The following is a 25,162-nucleotide window of genomic DNA, read 5'->3' as shown; positions in this document are numbered from 1 at the left end:
TCCAGATGAAAAGGTTTTATAGCATAGCCTGATGGTTTAGGAGAGCTTAATTTGCCCCATCGCTGGCCATTGGCACTTTCCTTCCTCCTCTGGTCCCTATATACCCATCTTGCCAAACTTAACTGGGCTCATTGACTTCCATGATTTGTGCCCGTAGCACTTCATCAGTTTCAGTGATTAGTTTGATTCTATCAGAGACACCACGGCTCAGTGGGCAAAGTACCTGCCTAGAGACCCAGTTCCCAGCTCTGACGCCAACATACTGGCTGACCTTGGGTGCAGTCTGACTGATGTGACCCAGTGGCCTTTACTGTTGTCTTTACTCTGTTCCAGGTACCAGCTTTGGGTTCAGGTCTATTTGAGACAAACAGTGCCAGCACAGGGACCAAGTGGGTACAGAGGGCCATCTTGTAGAGCCTTTTGGTTTAAATTTGGAATGAACATAGAGTCTTGAGCAGGGCCAGGATGCCAGATGCCATTTCACTCCTACCGCCAACTCGCTATCTGACGTTCATATACTTCGAGCTTGATGGGACCATAGGGGCCTTTTTTTTACAGGTGAGGAAACCGAGGCCTAAAGACTTTCCTAAAAGTACAGTTATCAAGTGTTCATAGATTCAATGGTGGAAGGAACTCAAGAAGTAGCCCAGTCCAACCCTACATATGAGGAAACTGAGGCCCAGAGAGGTTAAGTGACTTGCCCCAAGGCATACCTCTTTCAAGTCATAAAGCTGGGATTTGAACTCAAGCCCTTGGGCTCCAAATCCATTGCTTTTCTCCATGTTGTATTTCTTTCCCAATTGTTCTATAGGTAAGTTACTTGCCCACTCTTCCTTAGTTTCCTCATCTATAAGATATAACACCTTCCCTCCCCACCTTTGAGAATTGTATCAAGGACCATAGATTCAGAGCTTAAAAGGACCCCAGGGTCAGCTAATCCATCTCCTTCATTTTGTATTTAAAGAACTAAAGCCTCCCTAATCTTGCCTATTCAACAAATACTTTACAAAGTCCCAAAATGCAGTCATTTCAGCAAGTGCAGAGTACAGTGGTAGAAACTTAGTTCTGAAATGTGTGTTGGGACAGAGGTGGTCTGGTGGAGTCAATGGGAAGAAGGGTTGATCTGAGTAGGCATGAGGTTAATCAGATAAAGCCACCTGGAAGAGGTGACTTCTGAAGGATAATCACATCATGGCCTATTCATCTGGCCCTCAGTTCCTTGTGGCCTTCCACAACCAGTGAGGAAAGAACACCGAAGTGCCCATGGACAGAAGCTGAGATTACTAGACTATGACGCATGGGAGGGGTATGGAAAAGAAAACTTTGTCCAAACAAATCTCAGGGTAACCCTCCCTGTGTCAGGGTGAAGGATGATGGGGTGGGGTGAGGGATGCACCTCGCACAGCTATTTTGCTGTCATTTCAAAAAGTACCATTTAAGATGCCACCTCTTGCCTGCCAGTAGCCTGGCAGGGTGTTATTAATCATAATAATAATCATAATAATAATGATTTGGATTTGTGGCTTGTCATTATCTATCCCCTTGCCTTGGGAACATGGTGCTTGGAGGCTTAATGGGGGCATCTCCTTTAAGACCTCACTCCTGATCCCTGGGTAGCTACCCAAAACAGCTCTATGATTGGCTATTGTGAGGGCTCTCTTCCCCAAACCACTGAGCTTAACCATCACCCTCATTCCAAGGTATTTTTCTTATTCTTATTCTTATTCTTATTCTTATTCTTATTCTTCTCCTTCCATCCTCTGAAATGGAGTGATGGCTTCAGGGGCTATAGGGACTCAGATAAAACCAGGAAAAACTTGCTCTTTGTTCCTTATACAGTCTTTTTGTTTTGTTTAGTTTTGTTTTGGTCTTCTCCTGCCCCAAGGGAGTGGCAGCTCCCCAAAGCTGAAAACTCCATGTCTTCTTCCATAGAGCCACCAACATGGAGAGAGTGAGCATCCCCAACTCCCACTCTCAGCCCTCAGCTCTAGTCTGAGTCTCATTCTCCAGTGACATCTTTGGGGAGGGGAGGGGGACTTTGTTTCATCTCCTCACTTCTCTTTCTACCCACTCTCACAGGCCAGGGTTGAAAAGCTCCCTGGCTTCCTTAGATGAAATTGGGCTCAAAGCACAAGTGTCTTGCATCAAAGGACAACACAACCCACTTAGCGAAGTGACAGTCACTGATGTCTCACATCCCTTCGGTCTTCCCTAGGCAGGGTTACAGAGAATATTTTCTGCCTTTTGAGACCATCAGACTATAGAGAAACTAAGAATCCCAGGTGCAGGATCAAAGCTCTAGAGCTAGAAAAGCTCTGATTGGTCATGTAGTCCAAGCCCTTATTTTACAGACAAAGAAACAGCCACAGAGACATGCAATGATCCACCCAAAGTTACACAGTTAGTAATTTTGAAGTACAGAATATATCACCTGGGTTTGATTCCTGTTTCTGGTACTTAATGCCTGTGTGATGTTGGGCAAATAGTTTCTCATTGCCAGAGTCTCAGGTCCTAGGTCCCAGTTTCCTCCTCAGGTTACTCCAACTCTAGAGCTATGATTTTATAATCTTTCTCTCCACTTGCACAGTTACCACTCCAGTTGCCCCATCACTTCTTGTCTAGACTAGGGCTTCTTAAAATTTTTTCATTCACAACCCTTTCAGTGCTTCTTAAACTGTGGGCCATGACCCCACATGGGGTTGCCCTAGACTTTTGCAATAGCCTCTTAATTGGCCTCTCTTCTATACTTTCTTCTCTCCAATCCATCCTCCATCCAGCTGTCAAATTGATCATCCTAAAGCATGGGTCTGACCATGTCAACTCCCCTGATCAAGAGGCTTCAGGGGATCCCTATATCTTCTAACATAGTTGTCTTTGTTTAGTATTTAAAGCTCTCCACAGTTGGGATCCATCTTGTTTTTCAGTCAGTAAGTCAATCAATCAGCAACCATTTAGTAAGCATCTGCTGTATACCAAGTGCCACACTAGGTCCTAGAGACACAAAGGCAACGAATTAACCATCCTTATGTCAAAGACCTTTCATTCTCTATTGAGCTCCAGACTGATTTCACATTACTTCCCAGTCATGGGCTCTAGATTCCAGTCAAACGATCCAAATCTGACATCATCTTTTGTTTCTCAGAACCTTTGCATGGACTACTCCTGGACCCAGAATGCATTCCCTCCACAGCTCAGCCTCTTAGAATCCCTAGCTCCATTCAAGAGACAGATCAAGTGCCCTTCCATGGAGCATGAAGCTTCTCAGATTCCTTCCATTGAAAACAGTTCACTCCAATTACTTTGCATTTGCTTTGCAATTTTTTAAACTTTCCATACTTATATTCTATATTATCCATTCCTCCCAGTGAGCTCCCCAAGGACGAGAACTATTGTTTTTATACTCAACCTCATACTTTGTAGACTTAACCAACCATGGGCCTGGCACATACTGGCTTTTGATAAATTCTTGTTGAATTGAAACTAATTGTTACTTTGGTTCCTCCTTTCCAACCCAGCATTTGTTATAACTGGACCTTTGGTTTAGAGGGAGTACTTTCCCAGAAGGAACTTATTGCAGGTTGTATTACAGAGTCTGTCTTTTGGTTGCTCATTATTTTGATAATGACTACCACCCCAGAGGCAGTGTGGCTTAGTCAAGAGAAGGCTACCTCAAAGGACCAGAAGGTCTGGATTTGAGTTCTGCTTTTGACACATACTGGCTACGTGACCCTGGGCACTCTTCATTTCTCAATGCTTTTGCCATTTCTTCAATGCTATAAATTACAGAGATGGTGCTGAGCGCCTTTAGCTATTTTTTAAAATATTCATTTAAATTATTTTGAGTTCTAAATTCTTCTCAAACCCTCCCTGACCCCTTGAGAAGGCAAGCAATATGATATCGATTGCACATGTGAAGTCATGCAAGATAAAACTGCATAATAGCCAGGTTGCAAAGATACACACACACACAAAATAAAGGAAATTTTAAAAGCTGGTTTCAACCTGTATGCTGAGCTCCTTTGGAAACAAGTACATTCTTCAGGTGGCATTTTCCTGGATCAGTGAAATCTCAGGATTGGTTCCTATCACTAAAATTCCATCCCTCATTATTAACAATAATAACTCTCATTGACATGGCCATTTAAGTTTTAGAAGGAGGGCTGCACAAGGCCATTTATTCAGTGTTTACCCTGTGCTAACTGCTGGGCATCCACATATAAACAAGTGAGATAGTCTCTACCTTCAGGAAGCTTACCTCCTACTGGGGGAGACAAAATGTTTTCCTTATAAGATGTTCTTGAGACTGGTAGGGCACATTCTACTCCTCCTTCCACTTTACAGAGGAGGAGACAGATTTAGAGAACAGAAGGATCCAGGATCACAGCTAGTATGAAGGGAGCTGGAAACAGGAGTCAGGTTATCTGATTTTCAGGTCAGTGGCTCTTGTAACGTAGCTTTGGACTGGTGGTGAGTTTGGTGTGACAGAAAGTAGGAGACACGGGTTTGAGTCCTTACTCTGTGGCTATTTAGCTATGTAATACTGGGCAAACCACATTCTCTCCAGTTTCCTCATTCATAAAAAGACAGGGCTGAACTAGATAATTTCTGGGGTTTCTTACAAATTTGACGTGGTCTGATTTACCTGACTCTATGGACAAATAATAAAGATGAAGATGATGGTGGTGATGGTGGTGGTGAGGCTTGCAAAGTGCTTTACAAATATTATTTCATTTAATTCTCACAACCTTGGCATATGGGTGCAATTATCTCTATTTTATAAATTAAGAAACCAAGGCAGACAGAGGCAAAGAGATTTGCCCAAACTCACACAGCTAGGAAGTATCTAAAGTCAAAAAATAGAGTGATGTGTGTGGTAGGAGGAGATTAGGGAGAAGCGAGTAAGACATAGGTGGATGAAAATGGAAAGTCATTTGAACATCACATTTCTTTGATCTTGAGAGCATACAAAGAAAGGCAACCAGCAGAGTGAAGAGCCTTAAGTTCACATCATAGGAGATGGAACTGGGGATGTTGAGTCTGGAGGAAAGAAAATGCAGGGAAAGAGGAGAGACGTTTTGTTTGTCCCCAGAGGGTAGGACTAGGAACAATGATTAGAAGTTACTAAGATAACCATTTAGACTTGATATCAAGATAAAACCTCCGAACAATTAGAGTAGTCCAAAAACTGGAAGAGATATCCTATGGGCAGAAGGTGATAGCTTTCCTTTCTCTGGAGGTATTCAAGGAGAGGCTGGACAACCATTTATTGGGTAGATTATAGTGTTTGTGTACAGGTTTGACTAGAGGGACAATTGAGGCACCTTCTAATTCTCAAATTCCTTGGTTCTGTTCATCTATCTCTTACCTGCTACCAAAACAAACAGAAACCTTGCATCAGAAGCATAGCCCAGCTACCCCTTTATTGAAAAATCAGATTCCTGGAGGGAGGATCTGTTTGTAGAGCCCCTTCCATGATAGGTTAAGGGATGCCTCCAATCCTCAGCATCCCCCATAATAACCCAAAGGTGAGTCAGGGATAAGCTGAAACCTCAGGGAATCACAGAATCTCAAAGTTTCAAGGGATTTTCAAGGCCATCTAGGCTGATCCTTATCTGAACAACAAACCCTTTTACAATACTGTTGACAAATAGTCAACCTTTTCTTGAAGGGCATCCACTCTCTCCCTAATAGGGCATATGTGCTTCTGGGTAGTAGTCATTGTCAGGATATGTTTTCTTTATATCAAACCAAAATTTTGAGTCTCTGCAATTCTACTCTTTGCTCCTGGTTCTAATCTTTGAGGACAAACTCCACACATGAACTTCCCCCATCGTGGTGATTGGCTTTTAAGTGTTTGAAGATATCTACCATGCCTCACCCCAGCTCTCCTCTTCTCCAGTCTGAACACCCCTAGTTCCTTCAGTTCTCTTATTACATGGGCTCCAATCCTCTTAGCATTCTGGACATTAACATTCTCTGGACATGTTCTGTTTTTTCTTTGTCTTTACTGAAACGTGGCATTGAAAGTTGAATATGGTCTTCCAGATCCTTTCAAGGCATTCTGGGTACTCTGACTCATTTAATGAAGCCTAGGATTAGATTAGCCTTTTGGCCACCAGGTACATTGTTGACAGAATTGACAACCTACTAAAGCCTTCCCATCATTTTTCACTGTCGGAGGTATGCATTTCCCATCCTCAACTTGTAAAGCTATTTTTTTAAAGCAATAAGTATAACTTGACACTTTTAAATTTCTATTTAATTAATTTAATAGAATGGGGCATTTAGTTTTGGACCCCAGTTTAAGCAGACAAGGTAAGGCAAGAGGTATTTGTGAAGCACTTACTGTGTGCTGGGCATTGCACTGAGCACTGAGGATACAAACACAAGCCAAAAGAGAGTCCGTCAAGTACAAAGGACTCATGAAGGAAAATGCTGTCCATATCTGAATGCAGATGGAAGCATAGTTTTTCACTTATTTTATTCTTTCTTGTGTTTTTTCTTCCTGTTTCTTCTTTCACAGCTGTGACTAATATGGAAATAGTTTTACATGATAGCACATGTATAAAGTATATAAAACTGCCTACTATTTCCAGAAGAGGGGAGGGGAGGGAGGGAGAGAAGGAGCAAAATTTGGAACTCAAAATCATGTAAAAATGGATGCTAAAAATTTTCTTGACATGCAACTGGGGAAAAAAGTAAAATACTTTTAAACTTAAAAAAAAGAAAGACAGTCCCTGCTGTCAAGGAGCTTAGAGTCTAATGGGGGAAGACAGAACACAAAAGAGAATTGAAAAAGGTGAGGTTTGGCATTAAAGTCCAAAAGTCAGAAGCATATCCAGAAGGGAAATGAAGGTTGCTCAGATTGTTCCCTTCCCTAAAAGACAGATCCTAGGGGGAACTCACCCATGTGATAAAAGAGAGAAAGGGAGCCGTCATAGCAGATGGATCTCACACATGACAGTGTGAAGAGGCCCCAAGCCTTGAGAGGAATTTCAAGATGAGACAGCAGCTCAGACATGGTGGCAAGGCCCAGAAAGTCAGAAGCAGAGCCCATTAAAATTGTTTTTAAATTGGACTCTGAAGTACAATGTGTTAGCTAGTCTTTCCAGCCTTGTGCCATCTGTTTCTTTCATGAGCATAATATTAATGTGAATCATTCATAAGCATGGTGAATATTGCAGGACTAAGGACAGATCCCTGGGGTCCTCCACTGTAGACTTCTCTCCAAGTTGGCATCACAATGAAGCAATAATGCCAACTCTGTGGAATCTGGGCATTCAACCCATTCCAAATCCACCAGAACTTCACTGGTGCCTAGCCCACATTTCTCTCTGGACCTTTTTAGATGCTAGTCCAAGGGTGAAAACTCCAAACTTACTCACTCCCTGTGCTAATGAGAGCAGGCAACTTCACTCATTAAAAGACTGGTTGGAGTTGAGATGTCACAGGAGAGAAAGTTCAGGCTTCTTTCTTTTGCAAGTTGTTTAAACTAATAGGACTGTTTTGTAGGCTGAGATGGGGGGTGAGGGGATGGGCTCATTTAATGCTTTCCCATCAAAAGGAAAGTCTTTATTTGGGCTCCTGCAGTGCGGTGGGTTTTGAAGTTGTAATTCCCCTGCCTCTAGCTCTGCCAGACTGTGTAGCAGACCCCAGAGAATTCTCTCTGGGCTTGTCCACCAACCTGCTAATTGCCCTGAAAGAAGATTGAGTACTAGATAGTTTCAAGGGAAGGAGGAGGTCAGGGAGGGAGACGTAGGCTCAGGATCATGTCCAGCCCCACACCCAGAATGCACATCTGGGACTTCCAATGCACACAAAGGCATTTTCCACAATAATTAGCAGAAGACATGCAGTGGAAGTGAGCAAAATGAAAAGGTATGTCTGTGATTTTGTGGTCTGTGGACTGAGAAAGTTTGGGCCCCTCAGGCCTCATACCTCTTCATTGGCCCTCCTTCCCTAACCACCCACTTACTAACCCCCTAAAGTCCTAAAGGGACTGAATATATGGACAACCAGCAACTGCAGAGATTGTAATAATTGGGGAAAAAGGGGAAACATTTCTGTTTGGCTCTGGAATATATTCTGTGTATAAAGACTACAGTACTTCATCTGCGAATGCCTTGTGAGCCTATCATCAGATTTCAACAAATATTTATTAAGTGACTATTAATGTGCCAAGCACTGTTCTTGGGTTAAAGATACGAAGACAAAAATAGTACCTGACCTCAAGTAGCTTACATTCATATAGGATTATATAGAGCTAGAAGGGTCCATAGAGGTCTATGTAACCCAATTCCCTAATTTTACAAGTAAGGAAGCTAAGACCTAGAAGAGACCTATCTATTCTAAACTGCTAATTTTGCAGGTGAGGAAACTGAGGCCCTGAGAGGCCATAGGATCATAAATATAGAGCTAGAAGAGACCATAAAGGCTAACCAGTCTAATCTCAGACCCATTTAACAAGTGAGGAAACTGAGGACACAATGTTCATTCAGTTATTCGTTAAGAATTTATTAGATGCCTGATGTTTGTCAGGCACAGAATTAGGAGATACAAAGATGGGAAATAAATAGTCTCTGACTTCAACAAACTTACGTTCTGCATGGAGGATACAACTTTCAAATAGATGAGTAAGTACAAAATAGACTCTCACTCTCTCTCTCTTTCTCTTTCTCTTTCACACACACACACACACACACACACACACACACACAATTTGCAAAAGAGAGAAAGGGAAATTTATCACCCAGGGAAGCAGAAAAAGAGCAACATGGAGGAATTTGCAGCTGGGCTGTGCATTGAAGGAAGCAGCAGCAAAGGTGAAGAGGGAGAATGTTCCAAGGATGGGGGAAGGAGGGAGAGGGAGCCTGGACAAAGCCACGGTATGATAGCATTTGCCAGAATCGACCAATACACTCTACATAAAACACACTGCTGGGTACTGCAGGATGGAGATTCCACAAGAGCAGAATCACAGACTACTGGAGGCCATCGTCTCATAGAATCCCAGATGTGAGGCTGGCAGGGACCTTGGAGCTCATCTAGTCCTCATTTTATGAGGCCCAGGAAGATTGACTTACTTGCCCAAGTCACACAAGTAGTAAGTGTCAGGTGTAGGATCGGGTTTCCAGTGTCGATGGTCTTTCCGCTTCCCCAGCACAAATTCCGCTTTTGTTCTTTTTCCTATCACTCATCTTCCCACCTTCATTTCCATTCTAAGTTCCCCACGCAGGGATGAGGCTACGGGATGAGGAGGAGGCAACAACTCTGGTTAAACTTCTTAATACCTCAAGTACATTTTATGCATGCATTTCAACACACGCTATCCTAGTGATAACAGGAGGTGTTAGACAGCCTCTATGATGATGTTCTTAGTCACCACGTCCTTGGCAAACAAATATCAGCCACTAGCTACACAGGTTTTTTTTTTTTGCTCCAGGCCAAATTCAGTTCAGTGAACATTGAATAAGTACTTACCGTATGCAAGACAGTATGGCATAATGGATGTAGTGCTGGCCTTAAAATTAGAAAGACCCAGATTCCTAGACAAATCACTTCCTCCTCTTTGGACCTCAGTTTCCTCATCTGTAAAATGAGGGGGTTGGACTGCATGGCATCTGAGGTCTCTTCCAGCTCTATACCTCTCATCTTAGGATCTTAATATCACCTTTAATACTTACTACCTGCACAACTTTAGTCAAATCACTTAATCAAGCAGAAAGTGACAGAAACATGTCTAACCCTATTATCCCCTGCCTTGTACTTCAATTTAATTCAATTATATAAACATTTATTATTACATGCCAGGCATTGATAGGCAGCTAGATGATGCAGTACCCGGGAGTCAGGAAGACCTGAGTTCAAATCCTGCCTCAGGCACTCACTAGCTGTGTGACCGTGGGTAAGTCATTTAGCCTCTGCCTACTTTAGTTTCCTCATCCATAAAATGGGGATAACAATAGCACCTACCTCCAAAGGTTGTTGTGAGGACAAAATGAGATAATATTCATAACACTCTTTGTAAATCTTAAAGCCCTATGTAAGTGCTAGCTATCAATACTATTATTAAAGACAAAAGTGAAATAGTCCCTTTCCTCAAGGAACTTACATTCTAGCATAGCAGACAACATGCACACATGTAAGAATATTGAAAATATATGGAAAAGAAAAAATTTGGAGGAAGAAAGATGCTATCATTTAAGGCAATCAGGAAAAGCCTCATGTGAGAAGTATTTGAGCTAAGTCTTAAAAGAATCTAAAGAATTTAAGAGAAAAAGGGGTGACTCTCAGGGATTTATCTACCATGTCCTAGATAGCCTGAAATCTGACTTGGCACAAGGAGTGCCCACACCAGTTCCCCACAATGATAACATCTCAGATCACTAGCAGATATGTAATTCACTATTTATGGCACAGAATATTTATTTCATTATCACAGAATAGTTATTTCATTAATGTGTGTAATACTGTATAATGAAAGGCAGCATTGTTGCCTTATATAGAGACTCTAAGTTACAGATGGGTGGTCAACCTAACTAGTGAAGGGGCTTTCCATTCCAGAGAGTTCCCTATGCCAGAGAAATCATAGGCACAGGCCAAGTATTTGCTCATTTATGTGCTCATAAGGTTCAATTTTGAAGGCTTCTCAATGATGTCTCTGACATAGTTTTCTCCTCCCAGGGAAAACTTAGGAACAACTGAATTTGGCTTGTTTATAGCTGTCAACTAGTAGCCTTCATTTCCCCTACAAGCATCATGTTACTAAAAGCATTTGAAGGAGAACAAGTTCATTAAAACATCATGTAAAGAATAGAAAAGAGAGTAAGCTGAGCCCAGTTAGCAAGTGAATACCATTGCCTTCTTTCCCCCTCCTCCATGTTTAATCTCAAGCACAGGAAAATCTCATGGCACTGACTAATGTCTCCTGAAATTTTAATCAGCCCACTTCATTCTGACCTGAACTTGAATTTTAAGCAGTTCAGTGTAAGAAGTAACAAGAGGGCTTTGGAAGGCATGTGTTGATATTACAAAACTAGAAAAGTTGAACCCCACCTTCTGTAGGAGGCCTACTATACTCTACCTTCCCCATGAATTTAACTTCATTTTTCTGAACATGTTTTAATGTATCTAGTAATCTGTATGGAGTCTCCGCTATTAGAATATAAGCCTCTTGAGGGTAGCTACAATTTTTTACTTCCTTCTTGTCCCTAGCATAAGCATTTGATAGATGTTTGTTGGCCTGGCTAGCATTGATGCCCCCAGCTTGTGCCTAGGGTCAGAGTGACAATGCCCAGGAGTTTACTTAACTCTGGTGTTTGCTTTTCCAGGCGGGAGAACAAACTTCGAATCCAGAATGGTTGGCTGTGCCACCTTGCTCCCGAGATCATCCGTCAGCTTTCCCCTGACACAGAGGAGGACAAGCTCCCCTTTTCTAAGCACTCAGACGTGTTTGCGCTTGGGTAAGTGGGGGTAGGGGACTGCACTATGGATTGGAAACGCTTCCCTGCATCATCCTTTGGTGATTCTGCCTTTGTTGATCCTCCTTCACCTTAGTACCTTCCCCCTGAGACCCCCTTTAAGCTCCCCTATCTATATTTTGTTTGGATGTTGTCTCCCCCTACCCCATCATCAGTATGGGAGTTTCTTCAGAGGAGGACTGGATTTAACTTTCTTCATATGCCCAAGTGCTTAGCACATTTCCTTAGCACAGTACCTTAATAAATGCTTGTCAGGGAGAGAAGACTACAGTGGGTAAACCATGTTGGCATTGCTGATATTGCTCTAGTCTTCACTCATTTACTCCTAGATATGAGATTACATCTATAGCACTAAACACATTACGTAGTAGGAAGAGTCCTAGTCTCGAACACCTAAATATCTATATACCAAATCTTTCATTAATTCACTGTATAAACTTAAATGAATCACACCACCTGTCACAATCTTAGTTTTCTTAGCTATAAAATGGAAGTTATGATCCTTATCCTACTCATGTCATAGAGGAACTCTTAGAATTTCTTGAGATAACTTTCCTCCAAATGCCACTTCACAGCATGGAGATGTTCCTGGGTTCAAGAAGGTTACATTAATCAAACCTAGGTTCAGTCAGGTCACATCACGATGGAAAGACCAGGATATGATCTCAGAAATGGATATAGGCTTCTGGTCAACCCCACCAGATACAGAGATGTTCCTGACCAATAGGTTGGCCATTCAGTAATGAAGTCCTAGGTTATTGCAACCCATTAAACAATTAATCTAAAATTGCCTCCATACAAGGAGAATAGGGGGTTCTCATTCTTATCATAAAGGTATTGGTTTGAGAATGACTTTTTTTGAAAAATGCTTATACTTCCATACAACTTCTAGTGCATATTCTCTTCCCTCTAATGGGTCGGTTCTTATCAGCTGTCACGTTGGGCACCTTGATGTGCTGATTAGTTTATACCAGTCTTTATCTGATTAGATATATCTATTTGAAAAATTGCAATAATTAAACATGTATATTTTTAGGATAACTTTAGCAAAGAAGTAATTAAAAGACCTTATTAAATCAGGCCTCAAGCAAGTGGTTTTCTCCTCAATTTTTAGGGTTTTTTTTTCCTTTTAAGTGAGTTTCCTATTAAAGTATATTTTAAAAAGAAGTTTTAATGATCCTCCTTCCTCTGCACTATTGAATGCTTAACAACTTAGAACTTTTAGTTCCCTCTCCAATTAGGTGTGAGCTGTTTCTACACAAGCTTAAATTTGGCTTGTGGCTATATGTCTGTTGTGGACTGTGGTGTTGTCCGTTGCCTTGGTGAATGACCACCAGCATCTACTGGGTCCTCTGCCACCTGGGGGACTCAATGGCCCCAGCCCTTTCCCCTTGGGGTATTCATTCAGCACTGGCCCAGTGGGCTAGCAGCTGAAAGCATCTGCCTCTGATGAGAGGCTTCTTGGTAGGAGGCAGTTAGCACTTGGCCTTCTTTCTGCACAGTGAACTGAGAACTTTAGGCTTTCAATAAAAAAAAACCTTCTCAGTATTAACATCTTAGTACTGGAAGCCTGTGGGTGGAGTACAGTGGGAATTAGGCAGGGGAGAATTAGAAAAGAATGAGAAAAACATTTAATAAGAATATTGTAGAGCTCTCTTTGATGCAATCACTGGATCTAGCAGCAACAGACAGCTTTTTAATAGAGTCATAGATTATAAGATCACAGATCTAGGACTAGAGAAGACCTCAGAAGCCACATAGCCCAACCCCATCATGTTATGAAAGATGGAACTAAGGCCCAGAGCGGTGAAATTACTTTTCCAGGGTCACAAAGATAGTGTATGGGCAGAATTTGAACTGAGGTCTTCTTGACTCCGATTCCAGTGCACCCTCTACTGTACCAACCAGCTATCACTTTCATATTCCTTGTTTCATTGGGTTCCTCTTTTTGCTTTGTTTTCAAGTTTTCATTGAAATGTATTTCCTTGAATTCTTATAACAGTCCTGAGGGCCAATAGGGGAAGGATTTTTTTAGCATAGTAATTGTAGTATCCTCCTCAAAGTCCTAGTGTCATCCATTTCATAAAGTGGAGTATGGCAATGATAAAAGGAGGGGGGGGTGCATGGGGAGAGACAATAACAGCCAGGATGATGTACTATGGGGAGCCTGTGTGCTGCTAAGATAAATGTGAAGGTCTACCAGGAACCCTGAAATATCATCAATTGAGTTCTGGTAATACCACTGATAAAGTCAGCACCATGGATAGTGTATTGTAACTATTCCTCTGAATCTGACCCTACTTGGAACCACTGTGATGATCAGCTTGAAAAAAAAGACAGGGGAGTGAATGTTGTTCCTTTATGTTCTGGTATCACCAGAAGGCAAGATAACATAGAACCACCAATACCCCACTTAGTAGAACTGCTTTGGTGCAGACAGTGCTTCCCACTAGAGGGGGCAAACCATGAAGAGACAGTGCGGTATAATGGAAAGGGCAGAGACCCTGGTTTCAGAGTGCAGCTTTGATACTTACTATCTGTGTAAACTTGGGCAAGTCCCTTCACTCAGTTTTCTTCTCTATAAAATAAATGTAAGTGATACTTATAATAATATATATGTAAATATAAAATAATGGACTAGATGACTTCTGAACTCTCTTCTAGCTCTAGATCTACAATTCTATGAGTGGGTATGACATGAACTGAAGAAAGGAATACTTTCATTTTATAGCTGAGTTACGTCAAAGGAAAACTGGAAACATCTTGTCGGTAATAGGCAAGGACTGAATATGCCTTTTGTCAATGATACCCTGAGCTCCAGAGTATTCAACAACATATTAACAACTAGTAAAAAAGCAAGCACAAGAAACTACTTCATTCCCTAAATCCTAAAGATCAGGTCTAAGAGATCAGATGAAATAAGCATAGAAGTGGAAGAGTTATTTAGAGCCAGAGAGAAAAGCTGAAACAACTGAAGGCCTTGAGACCCACATTTAACACAGACTCCAGAAACTCTAGCTGGTGATAAAATAGAAGGTGAAAAATAAAGTCCATGTTTAGTCCACTACAAAAATCAGTCATTTTATCTATCTGCATGCTATTTCATAGAATATGAAATATAAAAGAATAATAGTTGGATAGCAAATTATCCTCAGATTGCATTTATCTGAGCCCCATCCAAAAGAATGAGAATAAGCTATTAATAAAGAAATGAATAAAAAATAACAAATTATATAATATATTGGGGAAAAAAGCACTAGATTTGAAATCAGGTGATCCGTATTTAAATCCTGCTTCTCACGTTACTTATGTGAGCTAGGCAAATGGTTTAGTTCCTCTGGGCCTCAGTTTCCTGATCTGGAAAATGAAGGGGTTTAGACTAGGTGGTAGGCCATAATTATTTCCATCTCTAGTTTTAAAATATGTGATCCTTATAGCTTGTTTAACATTTTCAAAATGCTTTATAGACCTCGTCTTATCTTACTCTCATAACATACCTATTAGGTAAGTAATCACTGCCATTATCATTATCAGAGAAACTGTTTACATAGCATTCTGAGGTTTCAAAGGTCTGTATACATATTATCTCATTTGACCCCTGCAACAATCTTTGTGTATCAAATTCTATTATTATCCCCATTTTACAGATGAGAAAATCAAGTCATAAAAAGGTGATGTGATCAGGTCACACATCTAGTAAGTGCTGAGGCAAGATTTGAACTCAGGTCTTCTTGATTTCAAGTACAGAACTCTTATCTGCCATGTCACCTAGCTGCTTATAGTCTAGAGGCAGAGAAACATGTATATGCATGTAAGTATAAACAAAATAAATACAAGGGAAGCTCTGAGGTGGAAGGCACCAGTAACTGGGGTGAATGGGAAAGGTCTCTGGATGCTTGTCCAAGTCTAGTCCCCACAAGATAACACCCACCAATAGCCTTTTTTGCCTTTTCCCAATGTGCTTCTAAACATATTTTCTGAAGAAGAAGGAATGGCGAGATGGAAGAGTGGTAGAAACCAAAGTAGCTGAGTTCTTCAGGTAGCAGTGTGACTTTGAACAAGTCACTTGACCTTCATGAGCCTCTTCAATGCTACCTGAGGGGTTGAAAAAGTGACATAATTAGTGTGAGCTTCTTAAGAACAGGGACAGTTTTTTCTTGCATTTCTTTGTAACCTCACTGTTTAGCATGGTACATGGCACACAGTAGTTGCTTAATACATACTTATTGACTGCCTTCTATAGGTTACATTAGATGGTTGCTGAGGTCCCTTCTAGCTCTAAAATTCTGAGATTCTTGGGGGGGGGGGGTTGGGATTGCTGTGAAGAAGGGGATTCCTGAAGCTCAAAGCCTTTCCTTTGCCAATGGCCAGATACGCAGGCCTCAGAAAACCAGCTGACTTCCTTCACAGAAGGGGGCCTGCCTATTTTGCTTTGGCTGCCTCCACTATGTCTGGCTCCTCAGGGGCTATATTTTCTCTACCTGTCCACATTTATGTTGGGGGAAGGGGTGAACAGTGTGGAGATGGGTAGAGAGCCTCAGATGGCCTATGGGAATGTGTGTGGAAGATAGTCTTACAAAGCTTGCCTGTGATGGTGAGAAGAGATCTACAGAGTAGTCTGGGATAACATCTTGGAATGCCAGGTCTTTGACAAACAAGCAGGCAGTGGGAATTGATTGTGTAATCCTATTCAACAAACTTTCATTAAATATACCCTTCAGAGAGATATTATGGTTCAAGGGGCAAGAGGGTAGAGTTTGGGGTCAGAGGACCTGTATTCGAATCCTGGCTCTACCATTTATGACTCATATGAATTTAATCAAGTTGTTTCTCCTCTTCAGGACTCAGTTTCCTCCTCTGTAAAATGAGGGAGTTGGAATAGAAGACCCTTAAGGTGCCTTCTAGAGCAACATGGTGAATAGAGTATAGGCCTGGAGTCAAGATGACTTGGGTTCAAATCCAGCCCCAGACACTTACTAGCTGTGTGACCCTGAGCAAGTCACTTAGCCTCCTTTTGCCTCAGTTTCCTCATCTGTCAAATGAGCCAGAGAAGGAAATGGCAAACCACTCCAGTATCTTTGCCAAGAAAACTCCAAGTGAGGTCACAAAGAGTAGAACAAGACTGAAATGATTAAACAACACCAAAAGTCCCTTCTAATTCAGTACGGGGATCCTACAATTGATGCAGATGTTAGAATGCTGCCCTTAGGGAGTTATATTCCAGAGGAGGTGAGGAGCAGCAGGCATATAGATAAGGAAATACAAACCTGCATTAAGTAAATACAAGGGAACAGGTAAGGGGAGGCAAAGGACCACAGGAGGGTCACACAGCTGGTGGGGGAGGGCAGACGAAGGAAAGTCCTACATTTGATCGCAACTTGAAGGAAACCAGGGATTTCAAGAAGCAAAGTTGTAGAGGGAGGACATTCCAGGCAGGGGATATAGTCAGTGAAAAATCAAAGGAACCTTACAAGTATTAGATTGTGTCTTACAGTGCTTACACTATAGAAAACTGATATTTCTGAAATTTACAAAGCACCTTATATACAGACATGTTTGAGCCTACCAACAGCCCTGTAAAGTGGATAGTACTGGGATCATTGTACCCATTTTCAGGTGAAGAAACTGAGACTTATAGAGGTTAAGTGATGTTCGTCTTCACTTAGGTGCAAAGGCTAGATCATAGGTTTTTCTGACTCCAGGTTTCACGGTCTATCTGCTGCGCAATGCAAGTGAAGGGACTTTTAATAAAACTGTGTATTACTTGAGCAAATTGAGTCTTGGGCCCTGTTCTCCTTATATACCCCCAATCCTCCCTACCTTCTCATTCCATGGCGCTTTACTTGCCATAGGCCTCTAAGAACAAAGAATGATGCAGTAAATAGAGCACTGAGTCAGGAAACCTTGGATTCAAACCCCACCCTCAGATATGGACAGGCTGTGTGAAGCTGGGCAAATCATGTAACTTCTATGAGCCTCAGTTTCCTGGTCTGTAAAATGAAAGGGTGACCTCTAAGGTCCCTTCCGGCTCTGTGACCTGGGGCTGAATATTCTTTCTGAGTTGTCCCAGAGGAAATAGACATAACAGCAACAAGAGCTAACATTCACCCAATGCCTATTATGTGTCGGGCACTGTGCTAAGTACTTTAGAAATATTATCCTGCTTGATCCTCACAACAACCCTGGGAGATAGGTGTTATTATAATCCCCATTTTACAGATCAGGAAACAGATAAACAGAGGTTAAGTGACTTGCCCAGGGTCATACAGCCAGTATCTGTCTGAAGCCAGATTTGAACTCAGGTCTTTGTGACTCCAGGACAGGTGCTGTATTAACCTAGCTAGTTGCTCCCTGGATAAGATTTGAGGATCACAGGGAAGATTTCCCCCACTGACTCTCTGAAGTTCTGCTAAAGACTCATTCTTGGGATAAAAACATGGACATCTCAAAGCTCTTCCTTTAAAATGCAGATTCCCGGAGGAGAACACATTAAACTGTTAACATTCATGAACACCTTAGAGCAAATTCCCTTGTTAGACCCTGGGACCTGGCCACTGAAGGACTATGGGTTTGAGTAGAGGAGGAGGGTGTAATAATTTTGTACGTTGGGGACCCTTGAGGACAAGGCATTGGACAAGACTTCTTAGATACCATAGTAGGATCATAGGATCTGAGATTAAAAGTTGGTTTTCCATCTTGTCTCACGCCTTCATTTTACAAATGAGGACACTGAGGTTCAGGGAGGTTGAATGATTTACCTAAAATCATAGTTAGGAAGTGGCAGAGTCAGGATTTTAATCCAGGTTTTCTGACTCCAAAACCAGTCCTCTGTCCACTGTACTATATTACTCCTGACACTGGGAGGATGAAGATGCCAAATCAATCCAGACTGAGGAATTGGCCAACTTCTGAAGACCATGTATGGAATTTGCTGTTTTATTTAAGGTCTGAAAGGAGAGTAACAGGGAAACGGCTGCTGGAAGGTTTGGAGAGAGGAATATGGGAAGTAATAGGGCTGTGACAACCACACTAACACGCCTTCAAAATCTGTGTGCCAACAGCACAATCTGGTATGAACTCCATGCCAGGGAATGGCCTTACAAGACTCAACCAGCAGAGGCAATAATATGGCAGATGGGAAGAGGAATGAAACCCAACCTCAGCCAGATTGGACTAGGAAAAGAGATCTCGGTATGTTCCAGGCTGGGGAGCAGGGGTGGGAAAGGAAATTATATTACAAGAAAAAGAAATCTGTATATGCCATCAACAGGAGTTGTGGGTTCTAATCCTGCTCTCATTTTCCGTGCTTATAGAAATGATGGATGTTTCCCTAGAAAATAATCAATGGGCATGCTAAGTAACTTAATAGTTTGGGGTTTATAAAATCAGCTCCATGGAAGCAAATTATTTCCCCTCATTTTCCCCTGGGTACTCTATATGCAGTTTAAATATCTGAACCACCAATATTTGGTTTTGTTGGTATATCCCACCCATCTAGGGTTTTTTTTTCCCCCTAGGCATGGATATGAATCCAAAGCATTTAACATATGATTCTTTTTCTCCTGTTATACATGTATATATGTATATATATGTGAATGTATGTGCATAATATATCCATATGTTCTTTGTTAAAAACAGTATAAATACTAACCAATTTCCTAGCATTTGTACAAACAATATAAGGTAAAATACATGTTAAAAGGGAAAAAAAAGAAATATGACTGCTTAGGTATAATTAAGTACAAGTAACGAGAAACTGTTTGGATTGGCCAAAAATTGAGGTTTATGGAAAAGACCAACTGGAGAACTCTAAGCTATCTCCAGCTCTTTCTAGCCCATCTCAGATGAGAAGATACCTGCAAGTGGTTGTTCTCCTTCCATCTTTAATGGTCTCCTTTGGATTTGGGAAATAAATGAAGTCCAAAGGCTTCCTTCTCCCTCTCTTATTCTGGAAAAAATTTCAACCCAGTCAAGTGTGAAATGGTAGGTAGAGGAGCTCCATTTCTTCTTAAACAGCCATGTCTGGTTCCTTTTAGGACATTCTTCTCTTCTGCTGGGCTTTTGAGCAGGAAGAGAGACCTACTTTCACCAAACTCATGGAAATGCTGGAGAAACTGCCGAAGAGAAACCGCCGCCTTTCTCACCCTGGACATTTCTGGAAGTCGGCAGAGTAAGGGTTCTCCCTCAGTTCCCAGCTCCATCTCTGCTTCCATTTCTAGTCTTCTCTCTACTACCCCTCTGCTTCCTCTATTATCGCATCTCTTCAGCCACCCCACTCCTCTGCCTTCTCTTCTCTCTCCTTGCATTCTAGTCATCTAAATTTTTTGTGCAGATTTAGCGACATAGCGGTGTACCAATACGGACTACTTTGGGGCTTCACAAAGGGAAAGGAGGACAAGCAGAGTATATAATACTTTCCAACTAGAAGGAGATAGACATATTCTTCAGCACCTGTCACAGCATCACAGAATTTGAGAATAGGAAGGGACCTGTAGCCCAACAAGGAATCCCCATCATAATATTCTCAACAAGGGCTCATCCAACTCCTACCTAAAGCAAGAAGGAAGAACCCACCACCTCCTGAGATGGCCCATTCTACTTTAAAATGGCTCTACTTGTTAATGAATTTTTTTCCTTATTCCAAGCTTGAATTTATCTCTTGACTATGTTTATTATTACCTGTTCTGTCTTCTAAAGTTAAAAAGTACAAAGCTAATCCTTCTTCAGCATGACAGCCCTTCAAATACTTGAACACAACCATCATTCCTCCCCCTCCCCCATCCTGGCTGCTGCCCCAAGTCTCCCCTTCTTGATCCATACATTCCCTGTTCCTTCAGCTGATCTTTACACAGTATGGACTCAATGCCTTTCACCACAGAGGCAGCTTTCCAGTTTATCTGTGTCCTCGCTGAGCTGTGGCATCCTGAATTGAACACAACATTTTAGATATGGCCTGTCTGGGAGAGAATGTAGCAGAACTATCGATTCCCTATTCATAGGGACTAGGCCTCTGGCAGCTAGATAGGACAATGGTTAACATGCTGGGACTGAACTCAGGAAGGCCTGAGTTCAAATGTGGCCTCAGACACTTACAGCTGGGTGACCCTGAGCCATTCATTTGGCCTTGGTCTGCCTCAGTTTCCTCATCTATAAAATAGAGATAATAATATGATAATAATCATACTCCTGAAGGTTATTGTGAGGATCAAATAAGACACTTCAAAGCATTTTGCAAGCCTTAAAGCACGATATAAATAATAATTATCATCATTGTCTTCATCATCGCCATTGTTGTGGTTGTTGTTGCTGTTAGATAATCCAAATAGCTTTTTTGGCTCCCCATCAGACTGTTGACCCACATTGAGCTTTCAATCCACTAAAAACCCCAGGTCATTTTTAAACAAATTGCCATCTAATAATATATTTCTCATTCCCACCAGGACTCTGTCTCTCTTCTCTCTCCCTTCTCTCTCCCTCCCTCCTTCTCTCTCTCTCTCTCTCTCTCTCTCTCTCTCTCTCTCTGTCTCTCTGTCTCTCTCTCCCTCCCTCCTTTCTCTCCCAGTCTGCCAAAGGGTCCATGATACAAAAAAGGTTAAGAACACCTGTTTTAGAGAAACCCCAATCTGAAATGACTCTGACCACATGACAAGATGATCCACAAGCTAGTCCAGTGTGAAACAGACCTGCTATTAGTTTGATTAATTTACCATGGGCTTGTGAAGCCTTTTGGCATTCCAGCTGTCTTATCAGAAATCTCAGCTTGGACAATGAAAGGCTGTGGTTTTCCTTTGTCATCTGAGAGAAGAATTATGCCCACAAAGGGAAACTTTGTGGGCATAATGAATCACTGCCTAAAACACAAATCCCCTATTTGAGTTTCCATAAGGGTATAGAGAAGGGTTATAGAACATGAAAGGCAGGCTGAGCCCTGGATTCTTTATAGTTAGAGGAAAAATCCAGGGTTTGGCTGGCTTTTGAGGGCTGTAGGATTTGTTGGCTCTCTAGTGTTTTGCCCAAGGCAGCATGTGATTGCAGGATAACAATAATAATATTTATATTGTTTTCTCAGGTAATTGCAGTAGTTTGGGACAGTTAGAAAGGTTTTGAAAAAGAACTGACTGGCCAATGATGCTAAAAGTACAAAACCTTTATTTGAGGCATTTTACTCACACAAAGGGCCTCAGGAGGCCAGGGAGCACAGAGGGGAAAGGAGGGCCAACAGGGGGAGTTTGCAACCACTGAGGTTGTGATGGGCTTGGGACTGCTGTGAGAGGAATAAGGAAAATCAGCAATGCTCCACTATAGATTACATTCCTTTGTTTCAATGCACACAGCTTTAGGTATGTGACTCTCAAGGCAACCTATTCTATATTTGGACAGCTCCCTTTATTAGGCAATGAGAAGCAGTATGGAATAGTGGATAGAGGGCTGGCCTTGGAGCCAGAAAGTCTTCAGTTCAAATCCTGCCTTAGGACGTACTAGCTGTGTGACCCTGGTCAAGTCACTTCACCTCTGTCTGCCTCAGTTTCCTCATCTGTAAAATGGAGATAATAATAGCACCTACCTCCCAAGGTTGTTGTGAGGATTGAAGGAAATAATGTCTGTAGAGTGCTTTGCAAAAAAAAAAAAGCCCTATATAAATGCTAGCTATTGTTATTAATACACACACACACATGCACACACATCTCTTCTCCAGGCTGTATACATCCCCAATTTTTTCAAGTCTTCCTATTCCAAGGCACAAGTCAGTCTTAGAGTCTAATCACATAATACAATAAAAAAGTACAGGATTTGAAACAGGGGATATGACACTAAAATGCAGCTTTGATCACACTTAGTGTGAGACCCTAGAGATATCACAAAGGAAATGATTGGCCATGGACAAGGTCAGAGACCACCTAATCCAACCTCCTCATTTGATAGACAAGGACACTGAGGCCTTAGGAGATTGTGGCTTGCCAATGGTTATACAAGTTGTCAGTAACAGAGACAAGATTTGAAGCCAGAGAGGTGTTTTGTCCACTGCTGCCTCCTTACTTAGGTGACTGTTGAGGTGTCTTGTACCTCAGTCTAACCTCACTCATTCACTATTTCTCAGATAACTCATGCAGGACATGTGATTTCATCTGCTACTGAACTTCTGTTGTGGGATTTCCCTTTACCAAGTCTGTAACTATGTGGCCAAGTCCTAGGCAGTTGCCTAAGGCAAAGAGAAGTTAATAAACTTACCCATAGAAATTCATTGATTAAGCATCATAAACAGGATTTAAACCCAGATCTTCCTATTTACTATAATAGCCCACAGAGTCTCTGATTTTAAGAATGGCATGAATAATATGTGTGTATAAATATGTAGCAACAGTCATCCATGAAATGTTTTGGTCCCTAGTAGATTGATTGAAGTTTCTTTGAATGAGAGCTTGGTCAAGCAATAAATGAGTATTTATTAAGCCCCCACTGTATGCTAGGCATGGAGAATACATATAAAAGAATGAAATTTCCCTATTCTTGAGGAACTTTCTCTTACATTAGAAACTTTTAATAGCAAGTTAATTTATGACCCAGACCAGTGACATAATACACCTAAGCATAAGCTTATGCTTAGACAATCGGTTGGAAATGTAATTGGTGATGGGCTGAAAAAAGGAGACTAATGGTGAGTATACAAAACTGGCAATCATCTGCATAGAGAAGTTTTCCACAGCCTCATTACTAACCACCACTCCCTCTCTCTCCACCGCCCCCCCCCAGACTATAGAACTCTCTGTCACAGCTCAGAAGGGACTGGAGGTCAGTGAATTTCCCCAAGCATATCAGCGTCCCCCTCATCACTAGAATTCTATTGCTTCCCAGGTTACCAGTTGCATGGTGGGAAGAAGCAATGAGTAGCTTTGCAATTTCCCTATCATAAACATCTCTCTGGCTTTCTCATTAAGGGGGTGTTTTGGCTTCTCCTCTCCATCTCTACCTGTCTTTAGGGTAATGAGCCTGGCATTATGTGCTGGGAACTGATTTGTTTTCAGTGGGCTATACATTTCCCGGCCAGTGAGTACTTACTGATCTCTCCAGGAGGCAGCAATAAAATAGCCCCAAATGAGCCTGCTCCCAAGCTTCTATCTCCTATGGTTTTACCAGCTGTAGGCTCTACAGGTTTAGGTATGGTCAGAAGTCTCCTGTTACACCTGCCAATACTAAGACCTGAGGGTACTTTGATGCTAGACAGGCAATAGTCCCATGAAAGGGGTGCAAAATGGAATCCAATTTGATTACCAAGCATTCACCCAGCAATCTACCATGTGCTAAGCTCTGAAGATATAAAAGGCTAAAATGAAACAATCACTGTCATCACAGAACTGACATTGTAGTGGCAGGAGGGGTACATCACATACCAGATAAGTGAATACAACATGTACAGAGAGTAATACAGAATAATTATGGGTGGGGAGAACTAACAACTGGGAGGAGCTCTTTCAGTCTTCTATAGGAGGTGGCAATCAAGCTGAGCCTTGGACAGATTTGGTGATTTGAAGAGGGAGAGATGAGGAATGAGGACAATCTATGCAGGACATGGCTTGAACAAAGGCACAGAGATAGAGATGGATTGTGATATATAACAGAGGTTTCAAGCTTGGGGCCCACAAAACTCTGGAGTGCAGTTTGAACCAGATTAAAATATAATTAGGAAAAATTTAACAAAAAAAAAAATACAACGCAATGTAGATAATGTCAATCTATAGTGTTCTAAGTCAATAGATGGTCCACTGTGATCCATTGCTATTTGAGTTTGACACCACTGGTCTCCAGGATACAGGAAGGCCATTTTGGCTAGACTATAGAGTACGCAGAGGAGAGTCTATATGTGATGAGGCTGGACAGGTCAAATGGGGCCAGATGAACATATATGTCATCCTGGAGGTAATAGCCACTGGAGGTTATTGAGTTGAAGGCACAGGGAAGAGGTAACATGGTCAGACCTATTCATACTTCAGGAAAATAATATTGGTCCTTGTGTGGAGAATGGATTTACATGGACAGAGACTTGAAGCATGGAGAACAATTGGAAGGCTATTGCAATCATCCAGAGAAGAGTTGATAAAGGCCTGAATTAGGATGGTAGCTGTGTATAGAGAGAAGCAGAGAGAAAGAGAAGAGTGGACATAGAGGAGAGAGGTTGTGAGATAGAAACAACAAGGTTTAGCAACTGATTGTATGTGAGACAATGATGCCACTACTACTGTTAATAATAACTAGCATTCATATAGCACTTTGAGTTATCTTATTTAATCCTCTCAACAACCCTGGGAAATAAGTGCTCTTGTTAGACCCATTTTAGAGATGGGGAAACTGAGGCTGACAGAAGTGGAGGTACTTCTCCTGGGTTTCACAATTAGCTCAGTGTCTGAGGCAGGAATCAAACTCAACTTTTCCTGACTCCATGACCAGCTTTCTACCCATTATGACATCTAGTTGTTTAGAGTGACTGAGAATGAGGAACTGAGGATGACACTGATGTTGCAAACCTGAGTGGATGGTGGCATCCTCAACACTAATATAGAAGTTGGGAAGATAATTAATTTTATTGTCAATATGTCATGGCTGATATGCCTATTGGACATCCAGTTGGAAATGTCCAATAGGTAGCTGGTGATGGACTTTAAAAAAAGAGACTAACAATGAATATA

The 25,162-nt window shown here is 41.7% G+C and overlaps 1 protein-coding gene across 1 annotated transcript in view; it reads left to right on the top strand.

Annotated features, from left to right (window-relative positions):
* The window catches only part of KSR2 (kinase suppressor of ras 2), a 582,604-nt gene extending 562,950 nt beyond the window's left edge, over positions 1 to 19,654 (top strand). Inside the window, 3 exon segments of the mRNA XM_021007997.1 lie at positions 11,331 to 11,462; positions 18,542 to 18,671; positions 19,517 to 19,654. Of these exon segments, the coding sequence (XP_020863656.1) occupies positions 11,331 to 11,462; positions 18,542 to 18,671; positions 19,517 to 19,654 (400 nt within the window).
* Positions 19,655 to 25,162: the final 5,508 nt, after the last annotated feature.

Source organism: Phascolarctos cinereus, unplaced genomic scaffold, assembly GCF_003287225.1.
Source record: "Phascolarctos cinereus isolate Bilbo 61053 unplaced genomic scaffold, phaCin_HiC Scaffold_4;HRSCAF=312, whole genome shotgun sequence".
NCBI lineage: Eukaryota > Metazoa > Chordata > Mammalia > Diprotodontia > Phascolarctidae > Phascolarctos > Phascolarctos cinereus.
The sequence above is the reverse complement of the archived record's forward strand: the minus strand, read 5'-3'. Positions and strand labels throughout refer to the sequence as shown.